Below are 22,729 nucleotides of genomic sequence, written 5' to 3' on the forward strand. Positions count from 1 at the left end.
CTGAAGCTCCAGGATTTTGGCCACCTGATATGAAGAGCTCTCACTGGAAATGACCATGATGCTGGGAAATACTGAGAGCAGGAGGAGAAGGGGGCAAAAGAGGATGAGATGGTTGGATGGTATCACCAACTCAGTGGACATGAGTTTGGGCAAACTTCGGGAGATAGTGAAGGACAGGGAAGCCTGATGTGCTGCAGTTCATGGGGTCGCAAAGATTCAGACAAATCTTAACAACTGAACATTAACAACAATAAAAAAGTGTGGTCTAAATTTCAGTTCCATCCCCATCACTTAATTCTATTTTGTTAATATATCAGAAAGGTAATCTGGGGTTTGGTACAAGGGTAAGTAAAGATTTCCAAATTAAATGACAAGAAGCATTAACTCTGAGTTGCAGTGTAAGAAACAAAGCTGGCATATCTGTTGTAAAAACATGAAAACAGTAAATTCAAAAAGTGGAAAGACATTTAAAGTTTAACCAAAACCTAAAGCTAGATTTCTTTCTCTTTAGATATTGAGACATAAAATGCATCCGTTGGTTCTTTTGTAGTTTGGGCTTATGAAGATCTTCTGTCAGGCTTCCCAGCCTAGGGATCCAACAAAGGGACTGGGAATCCCCAGGGAATCTGACCTTGAAGGCCAGTGGGATTTGATTATAAGACTTCCACAGGACTGGGGGAAACAGACTCCAGTCTTGGAGGGCACAATCAAAATCTTGCACACACCAAGACTCAGAGGAAAGGATCTGTGACCCGACAGGAGACTGAACCAAAAACTACCTGCTAGTTTTGGAAGGTCTCCTGTGTGGGCATGGATTGGCAGGGGCTCACCACAGGGATGGGGGCACGGGCAGCAGAAGTCTGGGAAAGTCCCCCTTGGTGTAAACCGTCTTAGAAGTTGCCATTAACCCTACTAAAGAGCCCGTATACCCAAGGCCTGGGTTGCCCCAGGCCAAAAAACTACCAGGGAGGGAGCACAACCCCCCTCATCAGCAATTAAAGCTTTACTGAGCATGGCCCTGCCCAACAGAGCAAGACCCAGTTTTTCCCCACTGCCAGTCCCTCCTATCAGGAAGCTCACAAAGCTTTTTAACCTCCATCAGAGGGCAGACAGGAGAAGCAAAATAACCACAGTCCCACAGTGACTAAAACAAAAGCCACATTACAGAAACTTAGCTTGGAAAAGCAGAAAGTTATATCCTAGATGAAGGGACAAGATAAAACCCTAGAAAAAAAGGACTAAATGAAATGGAGATAGGCAACATTCCAGAAAAATAATTCAGATTAATGATACTGAAGATGATTGAGGATCTTGGAAAAAGAATGGAGGTAAAGATTGAGAAGATGCAAGAAATATTTACCAAAGACCTAGGAGGACTAAAGAACAAACAGGGATGAATAATACACTAGAAGAAATCAGCAGGAGAATAACTGAGGCAAAAGAACAGATAAGTGGCCTGGAGGCCAGAATGGCGGAAATCACTGCCACAGAACAAAATATAGGAAAAAAAAAGAATGAAAAGAAATGAAGACAGCCCAAGAGACCTCTGGGACAACATTAAACACACCAACATTTGCATTATAGGGGTCCCAGAAGAAGAGGGAGAGGAAAAGGACCTGAAAAAATATTTGAAGAGATAATAGCTGAAAACTTTCCTAACATGGGAAAGGAAATAGTCAACCAAGTCCAGGAAGCACAGAGAGCCCCAGGCAGGATAAACCCAAGGGGGAACACACTGAGACACATAGTAATCAAACTGACAAAAACTAAAGGCACAGATAAAATATTAAAACCAACAAGGGAAAAACAACAACATAAAAGGGAACTCCCATCAGGCTATCAGCTGAGTTCTCAACGGAAACTCTACATACCAGAAGGGAATGACATGATATATTTAAAGTGATGAAATGGGAGAACCTACAACTAAGGATACTCTACCCAGAAAGACTCTTCTTCAGATTTGTTGAAGAAATCAAAAGCTTTCCAGATAAGCAAAAGTTAAGAGAATTCAGCACCACCAAACCAGCTTTACAACAAATGCTAAAGGAACTTCTCTAGGCAGGAAACAAGAAAAGGAAAAGACCTACCTACAGAATATAAACCCAAAACAATTAAGAAAATGGTAATAGGATCATACCTATCAATAATTACCTTAAATGTAAATGGATTAAGTGCACCAATCAAAAGATATTTAGACTGACTGAACAGATGAAAACATGTGCATGTATCCAATTCCACTTACCATATCACTCTACTTAATCCCCCCAGATTGTATATACTTATTTTATATTGTTAGGTTAATCATGTTCCCATTATGACTTGCAGTTGTAATTATCTTTTATTTTTGTCTGTTGATTATGAAAATTGATAAACATCTTTCTCTACTGTGATTATGTAACTGTAAGTTAATACCATTGTGTCATCACTGGTCAACAGAAAAATGATAGAATTCTATATCACCAAAACTAGCATTTAATAGAAAACCCTGTAACTACTTTTTAAAATTCAGATGCATATAAGAATTATCTTGGAATTTTTGAAAAATACAAATGCCCAGGTTTTGCTTTTTTTTTTTCCACCAGAGCTCCAGATATGTTTCTAATGAGTAGCCATGTTTAAAGATTACTGAACTATATGAAGATCTTTTACTTTTATCTAGTTTGTTTCACTTTTTTATTTCATATTTAGTGCTCCCATTTCATTTATATTTCCAATTTCTCCATCTCTTCTTTTTTTTTTTTTTGATGTTCTTTCTCAAGTCTTTATCAAGCATAGTAGAAATGCTCTTGTATACACATATATAAATAATACATATAATATATATATTTTAGAAAACTTAAGAATTTTTGCCTAACTAAAAAATTTATGGCATTTTTATTGCACTTGTTTGACTTAGTATAAATAGAATGTTAGATTTCTAACTTAAATAAATAGATATGCAACAAACAACAAAAGTTTACTGTATAGCACAGGAAACTATAGTCAATATCTTATAATAACCTATAATGGATAATAATTTCAAAAATAATATATGTATATATGTATAACTGAATCACAAAAAAAAAGAATTCTACTTTTTGAAATTTAGTAATGTTTATCTTTTTGCCAGTTTTTCTAAATGTCCTATGGATGTCTAATAACAATGTATGAGATACAAAATTTTAAATATATTTGTATAGGATATGAGTACTATAAATAAAGAGAAAAGACAATTTGGTACTGACATAAAAACAAATATAGATCAATGGAACAGGACAGAAAGCCCAGAGATAAACCCATGCACCTGTGGTCACTTAATCTATGACAGTGAGGCAAGAATATACAATGGCCAAAAGGCAGTCTCTTCCATAAGTGGTACTGGGAAGACTGCACAGTTACATGTAAAAGAATGAAATTAGGACATTCACTAACACCATCTACAAAAATAAAATCAGAATGGATTAAGGACCTAAATGTAAGACTGGACCCTATAAAACTCTTAGAGGAAAACATAAGAACACTCCTTGAAGGAAATGGCAACCCACTCCAGTATCCTTGCCTGGAAAATATGATGGTGGGCTTCAGTCCTTGGGGTCGCAAAGAGTCGGGCACAACTGAGCGACTAACACTTACTTACCTACTTGACATAAATCAGAACAAGATTTTTTTGACCCATTTCCCAGAGTAATGAAAATAAAAATAAACAAGTGGGACCTAGTTAAAAGCTTTTGCACAACAAAGGAAACCACAAACAAGACATAAAGACAACCCTCAGAATGGGGAAAAATATTTGCAAACAAAACAACTGACAAAGGGTCAATTTTCAAAATATAAATAATTTTAACTTTAAGTAGTAAAAAAGATCATGCAGTTGACAGTGTAAACACAGGGAACAAATCACTCATTTGTGGGTGGGTAAGCCAAAGAATGCTCAAACTATCACACAATTGCACTCATCTCACACGCTAGTAAAGTAATGCTCAAAATTCTCCAAGCCAGGCTTCAGCAATATGTGAACCGTGAACTTTCAGATGTTCAAGCTGGTTTTAAAAAAGGCAGAGGAACCAGAGATCAAATTGCCAACATCCTCTGGATCATCGAAAAAGCAAGAGAGATCCAGAAAAACATCTATTTCTGCTTTATTGACTATGCCAAAGCCTTTGACTCTGTGGATCACAATAAACTGTGGAAAATTCTGAAAGAGATGGGAATACCAGACCACCTGACCTGCCTCTTGAGAAATCTGTATGCAAGCCAGGAAGCAACATTTAGAACTGGACATGGAACAACAGACTCGTTCCAAATAGGAAAAGGAATATGTCAAGGCTATATATTGTCACCCTGCTTATTTAACTTATATGCAGAGTACATCATGAGAAACACTGGCCTGGAAGAAGCACAAGCTGGAATCAAGAGTGCCAGGAGAAATATCAATAACCTCAGATATGCAGATGATACCACCCTTAATGGCAGAAAGTGAAGAAGAACTAAAAAGCCTCTTGATGAAAGTGAAAGAGGAGAGTGGAAAAGTTGGCTTAAAGTTCAACATTCAGAAAACCAACATCATGGCATCTGGTCCCATCACTTCATGGCAAATAGATGGGGAAACAGTGGAAACAATGGCTGACTTTGTTTTTCTGGGCTCCAAAATCACTGCAGATGGTGACTGCAGCTTTGAAATTAAGATGCTTACTCCTTGGAAGGAAAGTTATGACCAACCTAGACAGCATGTTGAAAAGCAGAGACATTACTTTGTCAACAAAGGTCCGTCTAGTCAAGGCTATGGTTTTTCCAGTGGTCATGTATGAATGTGAGAGTTGGACTATAAAGAAAGCTGATTGCCAAAGATGGTGCTTTTGAACTGTGATGTTGGAGAAGACTCTTGAGAGTCCCTTGAACTGCAAGGAGATCCAACCAGTCCATCCTCAAGGAGATCAGTCCTGGGTGTTCATTGGAAGGACTGATATTGAAGCTGAAACTCCAATACTTTGGCCACCTGATGCGAAGAGCTGACTCATTTGAAAAGACCCTGATGCTGGGAAAGATTGAGGGCAGGAGGAGAAGAGGATGACAGAGGATAAGATGGTTGGGTGGCATCACCAACTCAATGGACATGGGTTTGGGTGGACTCCAGGAGTTGGTAATGGACAGGGAGGCCTGGGATGCTGCAGTTCATGGGGTCGCAAAGAGTCGGACATGACCGAGCGACTGAACTGAAGAGTCTTTTGAAGAAGGGAATGGCTACCCACTCCCATATTCTTGCCTGCAGAACTCCGTGGACATAGGAGCCTGGTGGGCTGCAGTCCATGGGGTCGCACATGACTGAGTGACTCTCAAGAGACTTCTGGTCTGAAGTTCACATGGAAGGCTTAGAAGTTAAGACTCCCAAATAGAGAGGGATGGTTTTGTTTCCAGCTTGCCTTTCAGACCCTGCTGCAGGGTCAGGCTTATTGCTGACATTTTACCCCCATAAGTTGTTGAATAAATTGATACATTCAATTGTGATAAGTTTGAGGTGAATTGGAAAAACCTTTGAGGATGATTCTTGGAACAAAAGTGACATTCATGATCATTTAGTAAGTATACTTTATTACTTTAATGACCTAAATCATAAAATTAGGTTACATATTTAGGAGGTAGAAAACAAGTACCAAAAGTGTACCATTTGACCACTCCTCCTTACTTTTGACCAACCTCAGATCTCTACATTTTTCATTCCTCATTCTCCCCTTAAAGGTATTAATCCTACTGTGGTTCACTATCTAAAGTTATAGATCTGGAGCTACCAAGAAAAATGTTTTCAAGAAGTTTTGCTTTTAAGCCACTGAATGTATCCAATACTCAAAGGTACCACTCCAGAACATTTTACACCTCTCCAGTATATTAATTCAGAAGAAAACATGCCAACAGTTTAAAAAAAAAACACACATTTCTTAACATAAGAAGACTACTGAACATACCTACATGTGATTCTAGTATGTCAGAGTGGTTATGTAAACCTAAATTAGTAATGTGTTCATTGAAGTAGTTTGAAAAAGACATATTAGAACTGCATTACCAGTGTTTACCAAAGGTACATGTTATACTGCAAAATTAACCTAATAACAAAAAATACTACACTTCCTCCCAGAGAGCTACATTGTGCTGATATCCATAGATAATACTATAAAAGGATTTCATTATTGTGATATGCCAGGCTCACAATGAGTATGTTAGTACAGACATCCTGGGTTTAATGTTACTGTAAGAATGTCATTAGTGAAACATGTATAAGATATGTAGAAAACTAGCATTAAATCTCTTAAGGGCAGTGATTCAAACTGGCAGCTGCTAGAAAAGGTGCTTCTAGGAATAAAAAAATTAAATAGATTTAGTTTTAGCACATACTAGTTTTTAGTGCTTCCCCAATGTAATGAACTAATTCACATAAATTTCTGTTGCTGGAACTAATGGACCAAAAGAGTATGAATTTTGCCCCCTTTAACTACTAGTCCAGTCTTGAAAACAGAAGCAGTCACTTGGTAGTCTTCCACATGGCATTGTTAGGAGTAGACTGAACGGTCAGCAGGAAGTTCTGGTTGAAGTCGGGGTGTTTCCATCAAACTTCACAGTTCCACTGGTCACAGAAGGAACTGTAGTCTAGGCCTGAGTAGCTTGCTCACAAACTGGCCAGCAATTTAACAGATTGTCCTGGGACTCACTAGAAGGCAACATCTCAAAAAAAATTAGGGCTTCCAGCCCTATAGTAACAAATTCCATTCCATATCAAAATGGCCTTGTCCAGATTCAGCCTGGTTAGTGCCCATCTTCTTTTGTCCATTGTTTTATAATAAATGAACTACCACACAACTGCAGTCATCTCACACACTAGCAAAGTAATGCTCAAAATTCTCCAAGCCAGGCTTCAACAGTATGTGAACCGTGAACTTCCAAATGTTCAAGCTGGATTTAGAAAAGGCAGAGGAACCAGGGATCAAATTGCCAACATCCGTTGGATCATTGAGAAAGCAAAGGAATACCAGAAAAACATCTGCTTCTGCTTTATTGACTAAGCCTCTAATTGTGTAGATCACAACAAACTGAAAAATTCTTCAAGAGATGGGAATACCAGACCACCTTACCTGACTGAGAAGGTAGATTACCTGAGAAATCTATATGCAGATCCAGAAGCAACAGTTAGAACTGGACATGGAACAACAGACTGGTTCCAAATCAGAAAAAGACTTCATCAAGGCTATATATTGTCACCCTGCTTATTTAATTTATATGCAAAGTACATCATGAGAAATGCCGAGCTGGATGAAGCACAAGCTGGAATCAAGATTGCCAGGAGAGATATCAATAATCTCAGATATGCAGATGACACCACCCTTATGGCAGAAGGTGAAGAACTAAAGGGCCTCTTGATGAAAGTGAAAGAGGACAGTGAAAAAGTTGGCTTAAAGCTCAACATTCAGAAAACTAAGATCATGGCATCTGGTCCCATCACTTCATGGCAAATAGATGAGGAAACAATGGAAACAGTGAGAGACTTTATTTTGGGGGGCTCCAAAATCACTGCAGATGGTGACTGCAGCCTTGAAATGAAAAGACACTTGCTCCTTGGAAGAAAAGCTATGACCAACCTAGACAGCATATTAAAAAGCAGAGACATTACTATTGCCAACAAAGGCCCATCTAGTCAAAGCTATGGTTTTTCCAGTGGTCATGTATGGATGTGAGAGTTGGACTAGCTGAGTGCCAAAGAATTGATGCTCTTGAACTGTGGTGTTGGAAAAAAACTCTTGAGAGTCCCTTGGACTGCAAGGAGATCAAACCAATCAACCCTAAAGGAAATCAGTCCTGAATATTCATTGGAAGGACTGATGTTGAAGCTGAAACTCCAATACTTTGGCCACCTGATGCTAAGAACTGACTCATTGGAAAAGACCCTTGTGCTGGGAAAGATTGAAGGCGGGAGGAGAAGGGGACGACAGAGGGTGAGATGGTTGGATGGCATCACCAACTCAATGGACATGAGTTTGAGCAAGCTCCAGGTGTTGATGATGGACAGGGAAGCCTGGCATGCTGCAGTCCATGGGGTCACAGAGTTGGACACAACTGAGCGAATGACTGAACTGAACTCATAATAAATATTGGTCAATTTTTCAGCAGCTCTGCATGCCTGATCTACATAAGTTTAAAATCCCCAATATTCCTAACTCTCACTATTTCCCATCTCCTACAGTACATTACTGTTGTTTTAAAACACAATTTACTATTTTTAAGAGTCCTGAAAATGATAAAAGTTTATTTTATTTTTATCCACTTGTGTCCAGATTATGTTGCTCTTTTTTCCTATGTATTAATCCAAGTTTCCACCTGATCTCATTTTTCTTCCAGCTGAAGAATTTCTTTCAGAGAATTAACTTGCCTGTAATACATGGCAGTTGGTTATAAAGTCTTTCAATTTTTATTTGTTTGAAAATGCCTTATATTAGTCAAGTGTAAAATTCTAGGTGGGCTTTTTTCTTTCAGTACTTTAAAATTGTTACTTCATAGTCTTCAGATGTATAATTTCTGACAAAAAGTAGGCATCCATTCTTTTTTCTTCCTCCATGCATATTATGTCTTTTTCTATCTATTCAACATTTTCTTTTTATCTGTGACTTTAGCAATTTAATTATAATATTTCTTGGTGTGGTTTTCTTCATGTTTCTTTTCCTTGGCATTCATTTAGCTTCTTAGGTCCATGGATTTATACACTTCTTGGGTTTCCCTTGTGGCTCAGCTGGTAAAGAATCTGCCTCTAATGCAGAAGACCTTGGTTCAATCCCTGGGTTGGCAAGATCCTTTGGAGAAGGGAAAGGCTACCCACTTCAGTATTCTGGGCCTAGAGAATTCCATGGACTATATAGTCCATGGGGTTGCAAAGAGTCAGACACAACTGAGCGACTTTCACTTTCACTTCACTTTTAAAAATCTAACTTTTGCCCATTATTGCTCTTTTCAGTCTCTCTTTGTTCCTTCTGAAATGCTAGTTACCCATATTAGACAACTTTATCCCACAGGTCAGAGATAACTCTGTTTATTATTTTCTAGTCTTTATTCATTGTGGGTTTCTTCTTTCATAGTTTTTAACCTTAAAGTTATCCATTGTGCCTTTTGTTGTTTAACCTTCCATATGTGGTGGATATTAATCTTATCCATTTTTTTTGTTTCTTGTTTGGTTGATTTGTTTACTAATTTCAGATATTTTTCATATTGAGAATTCCAGTTAGGAACTTTTTAAAATAAATTCTCTTTCTCTTATCATATTCTTGAACATATAGAGTATTTTTACGGTTTTAATGGCCTTGATTATTAATTTTATGTGTCGTTTCTTTCTCTGTGGCTTACTGATTGATTTTTCTTCTTGATTACAATAATATATCCCTTTTATTCATATCAAGTGATTTCTTATTGAGGGCTAGATGTTACAGATTTTATGTTGTTAAGTGGTAGTTTTGTTGTATTGTCTGAAATCTTCTGGGCCCTTCCCTGGGATGAATTTAAATTACTTGGAATTACTTTAATCCTTTTAAGGTTTGCTTTAAGTTTTGTTGTATTGGATTCAGAACTCATTTTACTCTTAGACTCATTTGGCTCCTCTACCAAGGCAATAAATGCCCTCTGGTTATTCTATCCCATTGGCCGTGGGTTAGGAAGTTTTATACCTCTCTGTGTGCTTTGGGGATATTTCAGCCTACTCTTTTTCTCTGGTTTTCCCCCAACCTCAAGTGTTTTCCTTACATTTTCAAAAGTTAGTACTCAGGAGACCCTCCTGCAGATCAGACAAAGGCTCTGTATCCTTTTTCTCTTGTATTTTATCTTACAAATCCTATTTGTCATGACTCTCTTGAAGTCTAACTCTATTGCCTTAACTTAAGTGAGTCCGCGAGGCTCTGTTTTGGTGGTCTCTTTTTGTTTAGGGTTGAAAACTCTCTAAGCAATAAGCTGTGGTAATCACAGGGCTCACCTCATTTGTTTCTCTGTTCTCAAGTATCACTGTCTGTACTGCCAGTTTTCTAAAGTCTAAAACCCATTTCATATACTTTGTATGATTTGTTCAGATGTCTGGTATGGAGGGGTGTGTGTGTGTGTGTGTGTGTGTGTGGTCGTATGGAGGGGTGTGTGTGTGTGTGTGTGTGGTCGTATGGAGGGGTGTGTGTGTGTGTGTGTGTGGTCGTATGGAGGGGTGTGTGTGTGTGTGTGTGTGTGGTCGTATGGAGGGGTGTGTGTGTGTGTGGTCGTATGGAGGGGTGTGTGTGTGTGTGTGGTTGTATGGAGGGGTGTGTGTGTGTGTGTGTGTGTGGTCGTATGGAGGGGTGTGTGTGTGTGTGTGTGTGTGTGTGTGGTCATATGGAGGGGTGTGTGTGTGTGTGTGTGTGTGTGGTCGTATGGAGGGGGGTGTGTGTGTGTGTGGTCATATGGAGGGGTGTGTGTGTGTGTGTGGTCATATGGAGGGGTGTGTGTGTGTGTGTGTGTGTGGTCGTATGGAGGGGTGTGTGTGTGTGTGTGGTCATATGGAGGGGTGTGTGTGTGTGTGGTCACTTCAGTTGTGTCTAGCTCTGTGATCCCATGGACTGTAGCCCACCAGGCTCTTCAGTCCGTGGGATTCTCCCGGCAAGAATAGTAGAGTGGATTACCATGCCCACCTAGGGATGTAACCCGCGTTGCCTACATTAGCAGCCAGGTTCTTTACTACTAGCACCACCTGAGAAGCCCTCATGGAGAGGTAAATTGGTTCTTTTACTCCATTACGGCCAGATATAGAGTCGGTCCTTATGAAATCTTGTTTAAAGAACAGACATTGACAATTTTAGAACTTAATGTTATTTAGGCTTGTGATTTATAGGTTTAAGAAGAGTGATCCTTTATAAGAAAATGGTTTTTGCTGTCATTCCCTCCACCAAAAAAAAAATTCTGGCAAGCACCCTCAATGTGCCATTTCTGAAGCTGTACCTTTCTTCACATTCAGAAACAATGAAACCTATGCAGCTAACTCAAGTGCTAAAGTATTTCCCATTTACAGGGTACTGCTTTACAAAGCCAGAACTGATCTTCATGTTGGAACAAGGAGAAGATCCATGGTTATTAGAGAAAGAATTTATAAACAGAAGTTCCCCAGGTGAGTTATTGAATACTGGCACAAGGCAGCCAAGAAAATTAGATCTGAAGTGATCACCTAGATAGAAGTGAGCAGTTTGAAATGTTTTTTAGCACTCTCCTATTAGAGGTCTTTACATTTGAAATTTTAGAAATAATAAATCTAATAAAATGTGAGAAGGGGACAACTAAAAAAAAGGAATGGAATGTAAGCATGTTGATATTCTCATCTTTAAAAGATGGGAGCTAAGTATGCCATTTGAAACTAAAAAATTAAGTAATGGATGCCTATTTAACAGTAAAAAGATAAAAACTAAGAAAAGTTAATAAAAAACTGAAATTGGGAGTAACAGATCAGAAGAAAGAAAGAAATTAATTTTATCATTATATAATAAATTATTAGATACAATCTAAATTAATAAATGATTAAGGAATTGTATAGTTAGAAAGGATAAAGACTAGAGCAAAGTGCAACCTTCCTAACTGTTAAAAGTTATTTACATTTGACAAACCAAAGGAAACAGACCTGTTACTAGAGAACTTTCTTATAAATACTGTATCAGGGTCCTCAGGATCATCATCAGGTTTATTAATTCACCTGGAGGACTCAACGCACAGGCATACTCATAACTAAGATTTATACAGTGAAATCATACAGAGCAAAATCAGCAAAAAGAACAGGTGTATGGGGCAAAGTCAGTAGAAAACCAGTTACGACAACTCGTGTGAGATATCTACCTGGAAAGTTCATTTGCAATGAGTTACCCAGAGTTTTTACTATAGGCACCCGTGTATCAAATTCTAGGCTTTCAGATAGAAACTAATTATTCAGCATAAATATATTGTTTGTACAAACAGTTTAAGCACATTGAGCCCCTCTTAGCAGTTCTGGGAATCTTGGTAACCATCTTGAAATCTGTGAGTTCCCAAATGCTAGTTAAGGGCTCATCTTGTAAGCAGGCCTTTCTAAGGGTAAAGTTAGGCCTGCTGTGTTAAAAGTTTTCACCACAAAAGCTATGCAGACACACAACATACAACAGAGGAAGACTCACATATCTGACATATCAACTCTCAATGTAAATGGAAATACACCTATTAAGAGAAAAGGCTATCATATTGTATCAAAGATATTGTTCTTGCTTAGTCACTAAGTCATATCTGACTCTTTGACGACCCCATGGACTGTAGTCCTCCACGCTCCTCTGTCCATGGGATTTCCCAGGCAAGAATACTGGAGTGGGTTGCCATTTCCTTCTCCAAGGGATCGTCCCACTGTAGGGATCGAATCTGCATCTCCTGCTTGGCAGGCAGATTCTTAACCACTGAGCCGCTAGGGAAGCTCATCAAAGAGTACATCTACAAAATAGGAAGTTTGAAAATGCAGTCATGAATTATTAAGCCAGCAAACATAAAAGCAACTCAGTGTTATTTATTTCAAAGTTCAGTTCAGGTCAAAAACAGGTGGAAAAAGGACATTTTGATAATGCTAAAGAAGATAATTTTTAAAGGATACAAAAAAGTTCAAAATATTAGTACACCAAATAAATTGTCATCACGATTCATAAAACAAAAAACTGCAAGAGTTATAAGGAGAAACAAGAACCCATTAGATATAGTCAACCTTAATATGCCTCTCTAATTTTGTTTCACAGCCTGTGGACTCTAGAATGTGTGTGTGTGTGTGTGTGTGTGTGTTAGTTAGTCGTGTCCGACCCTGTGCAACCCCATAGACTGCAGCCTACCAGGCCCCTCCATCCATGAGATTCTCCAGGCAAGAACACTGGAGAGGGTTGCCATTTCCTTCTCCAAAAAGGAACTGTAGAAAGAAAGAAAGTGAAGTCGCTCAGTCATGTCTGACTCTTTGCAACCCCATGGACTGTAGCCTACCAGGCTCCTCCATCCATGGAATTTTCCAGGCAAGAGTACTGGAGTGGGTTGCCATTTCCTTCTCCAGGACTCTAGAATAGTGCTTGGCAAACTGTGGCCCACATGCCAAATCCTGCCTACTGATTGTTTTGGCAAAGAAACATTTATCGGAACACAGCAACATCCATTTGTTTACCTATTCAAGCTACAAGGCAGACTTGAATAGCTACAATAGAGACTGAATAACCAGTAAAGCCTAAATCATTAACTTTATGGCCTTTCACAGAAAAAGTTTACCAACATCTTATCTAGAAATATAAATAGCATATTTTATAAAGATTAATCTAATATGTTCTGAAAACAAAGCTATGCAAACACACTACATAACTATTCTTAAAGAATAAACTTCCTTTTAAATGACCTTAGAACATTGATAAAATGTAAAGGTGGCACCAAGTGGCGCTAACAGTAAAGAACCAGCCTGCCAATGCGGGACGCGTAAGAGACATAGTTTCATCCCTGGGTGTGTAAGATCCCTTGGAGGAGGGCATGACAACCCATTCCAGTATTCTTGCTGGGAGAATACCAGGGACATAGGAGCTTGGTGGGCTACGGTCCCTAGGGTCGCAAAGAGTTGGACACAACTGAAGTAACTTAGCAAAGTTATTTTTGGCAAATTCTACAAAGTAAAGATATTGTTATATAACACTAAAAATTGCACACAATATGAGAAAATTTTAAATTCTTCTATCTTAAAATTAATAATGAATATATAGATATATATCTTTAAAAACCTATTCTTCAAAATTAAAATATGATATGCAGAAATTTTTTTTTAATGAAAAGCATGATTATTAGACCCTTTGAGCTGTAGATGAAGCAATGCTTAGAGGAAACTATTTTCACCTCACGTACTTGTTTTTAAAAGCAATAAAGTTTTAGAAGAAAACTAAGCAAACCAAAAGATGCAATAAAGATAAAATATTATAGTTATAAGTCATTATAATTATAAAGCCAGTGGTTCTTGGAATAAAAGCAAATAAAATAGCTAACCTCAGCTAGAAAAAGAAAAGAAAGTACTATTACTCATTTTAAATTTTGGCTCAGAGTCCTACTTATATCATATAATCTCAGAATATTTTAGTCTATACGTGATCTCTTACTTTTGTAAACTCTTAACCCATGTGATGGATGTGTCTAAAGAAAATGAGATGCTGTGCCAGATAGCATAAGTTACTGAGAGTTCCTTTCCTCACCTGGATTACAATCTCCCAAGAAGAATGGTCTCTGTTTCACTCTTCCTGCCTGGGCACTTGTCACATAATAAATATTATATAATAATATTGTAGGCTGATTCCAAAGTCAGGTGGGGAGAGGTATTTCACATTGATTCACTCAGAAAACACTGTCCACAAATGTAAATTTCTGTGACTTTGGAATCATCAGGTATGGGTTGTTATTGCATCTGAGCCCTTATATGTGAAAGAACTCTAGGTAAATTTTAGACATGAAGCTTTTTATGTACCTCTAAATTTATATTATAGAGGGATGCAAAGAATATCACAGTGAAGGTTTTATTTTGAAAAAGTGAGCAAAGCTTCATAAAGCATATATATGGCGCTATAGATTAAAAGGTGAGCTATTATTTTAGGTACAACCAAGAAAGAGAAAATACTTCTCATTTAACTATGGATTTTCCTTCAATTTTAAGATGCCTCTTGATTTTGGTGATGGGTATTTACTATAAAGTCACAGATATGGGTGCTTTTATCCCTTTATAAAGTGAATGATATATAGGTAGTAGCTTCTTTAAGATTTTAAAATAAATGTTGTTTAAATTTGTGAGAAGGATGTTACAAACTTTGTTTTTTGTTGTTAAGATTTGGGAAAATAGTGTGCCCTGCCTGAAGGGTACCTAGGTTCTCAATAGTCCTAAGGCTAGAATGGAGGATAATTTAGGGAAAGAATGTGAGTATGAAGTTATTGTTGGAAATGAACCACTTAATGTGGACTGATACTCTATCAAGAATTAGAGCAGAAAATAATGTGTACTAGACAGGAGACGTGGGTTCAATCCCTGGGTCAGGAAGATCCCCTGGAGGAGGAAATGGCAACCCACTCCAGTATTCTTAACTGGGAAATTCCATGGACAGAGGAGCCTGGTGGGCTGTAGTCCATGGGCTTGCAAAAAATCAAACACAGCTGAGTATGCATGCATGCTCATGCTAAGAGGATTGGTAGCAAGAACACATAATGAGCATATAGTTAGTGTAAAACTTTCTTTTTCTGAATTACATCACTTTAATCTTTCATCTGTTGCTACCTAAGGTAGTATAGCCGAAGCCTTCAAATATTTTTAGCATGGGCATGACATTTTTACATGGAGTGTGGGTAGCAAGAGGACAGTAGCAGTCAAATATGCACAGGAAATTTGTGGTAAATAAATATAAAAAAAGGATACTTATAAGATTTCTAGGGCCAACTTGAAACACAATCCTTAAGATCTTGCAGTGAATAAAAACTAGATATGTGGGAAAATAGATGGAAATTAAGGACTGGACAGGAGCAAGACTGGTTTGGGGGATATAAGTGAACAAATTGAAAAAAAGAAAAGTAAAGATTTGATGATTAAGAGGGATTCACTACTGAACAACCCTGATATAATAGCAAGGCACTAGAACCAGGAAAGAGGGGTAACTCCAACAGAGGCAGAAAAATTACTCTCTCATCAGTTTTCTCACTTCCACCTATACGTTTATGTTTCTGATTCTCTTTTTCAACGTAAGAAAGTTGGTGTCACAATTCTTGTTTGTTTGTTTGCCCTACCATGCAGCTTGCAGAATCTTAGTTCCCAGACCAGGGTGGGGCTCCAGTTGGAAATATACAGACTAGTGGTTTTCTTACCATTGTACTCTGTTTCACTGTGAATATAGTCACTGGTGTGCTTCCCTAATGCAAACTCTATCTCAGTAAAGCCACTAAAAGCAATTCTCCATTGATACTTTTTGTTGTCTACTTAGAGCAAAATTCTTGCTGAATTCATTCCAGTCTTTGTTTCTCTGTTCCCAGGATTCAGCTCTCTTAAATATATCCTCCTTTCTTAATTGTTGCTTTCCTTTATATCCTCTTCTTTTCCCCGTTTTGAAAATTATGCTTTAAGTTACCAAAGATATGTGTAATTTCATTTCTAGATTGCTCTTTCTTTTTCCAGTAGAAAAAGTTTTTAACAACAAATGAAGAGAGACTATAAACTTGAAATTACATTATTTTGGGGAAACTGAGCCAGACACCAAGGAGTCAAACACATAATGGGGCATAGGTATATAAATCTCATTTCATAAGTGTGTTAAATATCATAAAATATTTTTAATTTTCTCATTTTTAGAAGAATCCCAACCTGATGAACTCTTAGAGGAGAGCCTAGAAAACCAAGGCAAACGTTTGAGGCAAGTTTTATTCATCAACAAATCATTGACTGTGGAGCAAGAAATATCAGGAAAACCATGTACTCTGGACATAAACATTTTTCCTGCAGAAACAATCCCCTGTAAATTTGACACTACAGGGTCTACTTACTTGCTTCTTAGCTCACTGGCCCCACACTGTCAGTATTCAAGAAAGAAGACTTATGTGCCTAATGTTTGTGAGAATTGGCTCTTCAGCATTAAGGATGGCAGAACTAATACTGGAGAGAATTCTTTGGTTTATAGTAAAAATGTGAAAACCTTTGGACATAAAGACAAAGTTATCCAGCATCAGACAATTCAGACTTTGCAGCAAGCTTTTGAATATAATGAATGTAGAAAACATTTTCTTGAAAAGACTGCCCTTGTTATGTGTAAGAGTACCTACCCACAAATGAAACCTTATAAATTCAATAAATTTGGGGAAAACCAACATGAGAAATCAACCTTGATAGTTTCTCAGAGCAGTCATCCAGAGAAGAGTCACTATGAGTTTAATAAATATGAATGTACTAAAAATGGAAATAACTTTAGTAGGATCACTCAAAAAACTGACATAGAAGGGAAATCTTTCAGCCAAAAATTACACATTAAAGAACAGGAAAAATTTTATATAGGGGTGAAATCCTTTAAATATGAAAAGAATTTCAGCCATAATTCAACCCTCCCAGTGCATCAGAGAATTCACACAATAGACCAATCCTCTGACTATGGCACATGTACAGAAACATTGGGTTACCAGTCAACTTGCAATGTGCATAAGAAAACTCAAATAATGTTGAAACCCTATGAGTGTAATGAATGTGGAAAATCCTGCACTAAAACTTCATGCCTGATTCAGCCTCAGAAAAATCACGTGGAGGAGAAACCCTTTGAATGTCCTCAATGTGGGAAAGCTTTCAGTGAGAAGTCACGTCTAAGAAAACATGAGAGAACTCACACAGGAGAGAAACCCTATAAATGCGATGGATGTGAGAAAGCTTTCAGTGCAAAGTCAGGACTAAGAATACATCAGAGAACTCACACAGGAGAGAAACCTTTTGAATGTAATGAATGTGGGAAATCTTTCAACTATAAATCAATCCTCATAGTACATCAAAGAACTCACACAGGGGAGAGACCCTTTGAATGTAATGAATGTGGAAAATCTTTCAGCCATATGTCAGGGCTGAGAAATCATTGGAGAACTCACACAGGTGAAAGACCATATAAATGTGATGAATGTGGGAAGGCTTTCAAACTGAAGTCAGGCCTAAAGAAACATCATAGAACTCATACAGGGGAGAAGCCCTATAAATGTAATCAATGTGGGAAAGCATTTGGTCAGAAATCACAACTCAGAGGACATCATAGAATTCACACAGGGGAAAAACCCTATACGTGTAATCATTGTGGGGAAGCATTTAGCCAGAAGTCAAACCTCAGAGTACATCACAGAACTCACACTGGGGAAAGACCCTATAAATGTGATGAGTGTGGAAAAACTTTCAGGCAGAAATCAAATCTTAGAGGCCATCAGAGAACTCACACTGGGGAGAAACCCTATGAATGTAACGAATGTGCCAAATCTTTCAGTGAGAGGTCAATCCTAAGAAAACATCAGAGAACTCATACAGGAGAGAAACCATATAACTGTAATCACTGTGGTGAAGCTTTCAGCCAGAAGTCAAACCTCAGAGTACATCAGAGGACTCACACTGGAGAGAAACCCTACAAATGTGATCAATGTGGAAAAACTTTCAGTCAAAAATCAAGCCTTAGAGAACATCAGAAAGCCCATACAGGGAAATAAAAATATAAATATAATTAAGATGGAAAAACTCTGAGCTGAAAATAAAGTCTCATAATACAAAATAAAACACATACAAGAGAACTCCTATGAATATAATAAAAACTTGGAAGTTCTTATGCAAGATACTAGCTTCACTCAACATCAGAGAACTTAACATGAGCAAATCTCTTGTAATATATTTTATATGGGCAGTTTCATCTTGAGTGTAGTCCTCATTGTAGATCAGAGAATGCAATCCAGTAAAGAAACTAAAATAATACAAGAAATACTCTAGGCATTCAATCCTTAGAAAACTCACACTGCAGAAGAACTCTGGGAATGTAATGAATATGTCAAAACTTTGTCCCAGCAAATCAAAATTCATTCATCATCAGAGAAATCTAACAGTGAGAAAATTGGGAATGGAGTAAGTGTGTGATAGTAAATGTTAGTCAAACACCAGTTTTTTCAATAAGCAGAAAATAACATAAAGGGTAGAGACCTTACAGTATATTAAAGCAGACAAGAAAACAAGGTAATGGATGTGGGGAATCCTGCTATGTCAAACCTCAATTTGACTAACACAAGAGTAATAACTATATGACATATGTCATATGATATATGACATAATGACATATTCATTATTCACCAATAACCATTTCCTCTTTTTCTAATGCCACACCTAGCTTAAATTTCTCAACTACTGTCATCCAACTTGAAATCATATTTTTAACCTCTGGATAGTGAAATGTAGGGGTCAATGGCAGGTCTTACTAAATACATCTCTCAAATTCTTAATGTTTTCTCCTGTCCCTTGTCAGAATGCAGTGATTATTACCCCCAGAAAAACTAAGGGGCTTATGCACAGAAGATGAAAGAGTACAAAATAGAAAGAAACAGGGCCAAAGAATAAATATTGAATGGAATTTTCTCCTGCGTGTACACAGACTTTTTGCTATGAGGAAATAGACTTGTTCTTTGCTGAGCTTCTGCAGGTTTGAGTATACTTAATACCGACATATACTCATCAAACCTATGAATATGATTTCTGTGGACATGTGAACTCAGTGTAGTATATCAGAAATATCACACAGGAAAAACACCTGGCAAATCCTGAATGACCGTAGCTTTTGTCCCTAACTCTTCCTCGTCAATCAGGTGAGTATCAGGGGAAGATATCTAATATTACTGCATATATAGGTAATCCATTACCCAAAAAATGAAATCTCATTGAATATCTGATAACTGAGCTGTGAATGTGTCAAAGCTTTTAATGAGTCGTCAGAGTTTAATATCACTCAGAGTTTGTTATGAGGGAAAAATTTGTCAGTTTGAGAAAGTTAATAGCCTTTATGTTAATCAAAACTGTTGTTCCTTGCATAATATTGAGACATTTAATGAACTATAACAGTATTGGTTCATGGACATTTACTAGAATAAGAAGATTTTTAAAAATAAGAAATAAATGGTATAAGCTACACAGTGTTGAATATATGTGAATATCTTCTGAGTTTTCTGTTGTCTACATCAGTTTGTATGTGCATGCCACTTCAGTGTTTGTTTTGTATGTATCCTAGAACTCTACAGCATTGTAATAGAACTATGTACCCCTTATTTAGTAACTATTCTGATCAGCTATGTATATTAATACATCATCTACATGTATATTAATAACAAATAAACCTTTCACAGGAAGTATCTGAAAATTTGGAATCCTATACCACATTTCTTTTCTCTTGTTGCCATTTTTACTAAGCTGTCTTTTTTCAACAAAGGCAAACCCTGTTTTCTGTGTACTTTTGTATTATCTCAGGGTCACTAATACAAATATTGTGTTGAAGCCTACACAAATACAAATTTATATAAATGTGTCTGTATTCTGCCTCTCTTCAATGTCACTGAATCCTTCCTCAGTTGTATCAAGTATATTGATAATCCATCCTTTAAAAGGCATTCTTCATTTGTTGTGTTTTTTATTTCCAGCATTTAAATTTTGCTATAATTTCTCTCTCTTCTGAACTAACCTTCTGATGTTGCATGCTATTTAGCTTCTTTTACAGTCATTTTATATGGTGGCTGGCATTCTGTGTCTCGGTTAAACAACTGCTTGAGTTCTTGTTTCTCCCTGCAGCTACCTAGCTCTCCAGACTGTGGACTGGTTTTTTGCCCCATAATCTCAGATATCTGATGTAGTTAAAAAAAGTTGTTAATTGAAACTCTTCCCAGCTATCTTCTTATTTAAGAATAGGAACAGTGCCTTTTCTGGCTCTCTAATGATCTGAAATGTAACTGAGAGTTGTTAGTTGATTTTGGACTGTAGCCTGCCAGACTCCTCTGTCCATGGAATTCTCCAGGGAAGAGTACTGGAGGGGGTTGCCATACTCTCCTCCAGGGGATCTTCCTGACCCAGAGATCAAACCTAGGTCTCCTGCATTGCAGAGAGATTGTTTACCATCTGAGCCACATATTTATATAAATTACACATCAATATATTTTATTTTAAAGATTATAAAAGTGAATTTTGGATCTCCAGCATATTATGGGACTCAGATTCTTAATTCGTCACGTGGCTCACTGGCTTTACTACTTGTGTATTTATTCCCTTCTCCCTCCAATGTGGCTGTGTGACCTTGGGCAAGACAATTCTCCTTTATATCCCTCAGTTTCCTCATTTGTGAGGGGTGCATAATGATGGTAGTTACCTACAATGCTTCTTGAGGGCATTTTCTGAGTTAATATGTGTCAGTCATTTTAAACAATGCCTGGCACAGAGTAAATGAGCTAAAAGTAATAACTAACCATTATCTTTTGAACTGTGGTGCTGGAGTAGACTCTTGAGAGTTCCTTGGACAGCAAAGAGATCAAACCAGTCACTCTGAAAGGAAATCCACCTTGAATATTCAGGTTCTGAACTGATCTGAAGCTCCAATACTTTGGCCTCCTAATATAAAGAGCTGACTCATTGGAAAAGACCCTGATGCTGGCAAAGATTGAGGGCAGGAGGAGAAAAGGGTGACAGAGGATGAGATGGTTGGATGGCATCATCAACTCAGTGGACATGAGTTTGAGCGAACTCTGAGGGACAGTGAAGGACAGGGAAGTCTGGTGTGCTGCAGTCCATGGGATAGCAAAGAATCAGACTTGACTTAGCAACTGAACAACAACAAACCATTATCTATTTTACTACTATTATTAAAAACAAAGCTTAAACCAAAATTATAGCTGATAATAATAAAAAATACATCAGGCCTAAAGGAGATTCAGCCTTGATATAGGTGGGAGTTCCTCATACTCTTGAGGCATTACTTTTTATCTGATGATACAATTCCTGAAATTTGGAAGCTTCAGATCTGTGCACTGGCCTATGTACCTCAGCCAAAAATGTTTTCCAAGTGTCCAATTCCCAGGAAATTGCTTTTCCACAAAAGCAGGAAAATCACCACCATCTATCCCCTTCCCCCCAGAGCTTCTCTGATAGAAGCCTGAGCTACACTGGAATATTGTCACTTGGGTTCTCTGTTACAAATTCTTGCATCCAGGGTAGGAGTTACACAGCAGATGTATAAATATTCTAGACAGAAGTCACACTTTAAGATAGTACCAGCAACACACACACACACACACACACATCCTCTAATGGTCACTACTGCCCTGAGTCCTGTTTCCCTGCCATACTGAAGGTGATTCCATTAATGCCTTTTAACACAGGAACTGCATGTTGAGTTCTCTTGTGTACCGGAATCACTTCATGGTGACCTCTCTGATGAAAGAAGATTTAGAGATCAGCAGGTGATTTGGCCCTAATCATGGGCAAAAGGCATGAAATTTTGCGTTCTTTAGCAGAGCTTATGTCAGAACCTTGAAAAGACACCATTTCAAGTAGTAGATAGCCACCTGCCAGGTTACAGAGTTTTGAGGCGCATGACTTGGGCCAGAGTTTGAGAAATCATCTTCAAGATCAGTGGAGAATTTTGAGAAGGACCTTGAGATAAGATTGAGCTTGATGAGGCAAATTTGGAGACTAGAGTGACATATATTCACTACCATGTGTAAACAGTTAGCTAGTGGGAAACTGCTGTTCAGTTCAGTTCAGTTCAGTCGCTCAGTCGTGTCTGACTCTTTGCGACCCCATGAATCACAGCACACAAGGCATTCCTATCCATCACCAACTCCTGGAGTTTACTCAAACTAATGTCTATCGAGTCAGTGATGCCATCCAGCCATCTCATCCGCTGTCACCCCCTTCTCCTCCTGCCCCTGGTCCCTCCCAGCATCAGGTTCTTTTCCAATGAGTCAACTCTTAGCATCAGGTGGCCAAAGTATTGGAGTTTCAGCTTCAGCTTCAGTCCTTCCAATGAACACCCAGGACTGATCTCCTTTAGGATGGACTGGCTGGATCTTCTCACAGTCCAAGGGACTCTCAAGAGTCTTCTCCAACACCACAGTTCAAAAGCATCAATTCTTCGGCGCTCAGCTTTCTTCACAGTCCAACTCTCACATCCATACATCACCTCTGGAAAAA

The 22,729-nt window shown here is 38.0% G+C and overlaps 1 protein-coding gene and 1 pseudogene across 1 annotated transcript in view; one reads left to right on the plus strand and one right to left on the minus strand.

Annotated features, from left to right (window-relative positions):
* Positions 1-20,073, plus strand: part of LOC133071196 (zinc finger protein 782-like) — a 73,719-nt gene extending 53,646 nt beyond the window's left edge. Inside the window, exons 5-6 of the mRNA XM_061163654.1 lie at positions 11,033-11,128; positions 16,358-20,073. Coding sequence (XP_061019637.1) covers positions 11,033-11,128; positions 16,358-18,228 — 1,967 coding nt within the window. The 3' untranslated portion in view covers positions 18,229-20,073. The remainder of the gene's footprint in view (positions 1-11,032; positions 11,129-16,357) is intronic.
* LOC133071199 (NTF2-related export protein 2-like) lies at positions 6,211-8,382 on the minus strand (annotated as a pseudogene).
* Positions 20,074-22,729: the final 2,656 nt, after the last annotated feature.

The sequence above is a fragment of the Dama dama genome, chromosome 16 (genome assembly GCF_033118175.1).
Source record: "Dama dama isolate Ldn47 chromosome 16, ASM3311817v1, whole genome shotgun sequence".
NCBI classification, from domain to species: Eukaryota; Metazoa; Chordata; class Mammalia; order Artiodactyla; family Cervidae; genus Dama; species Dama dama.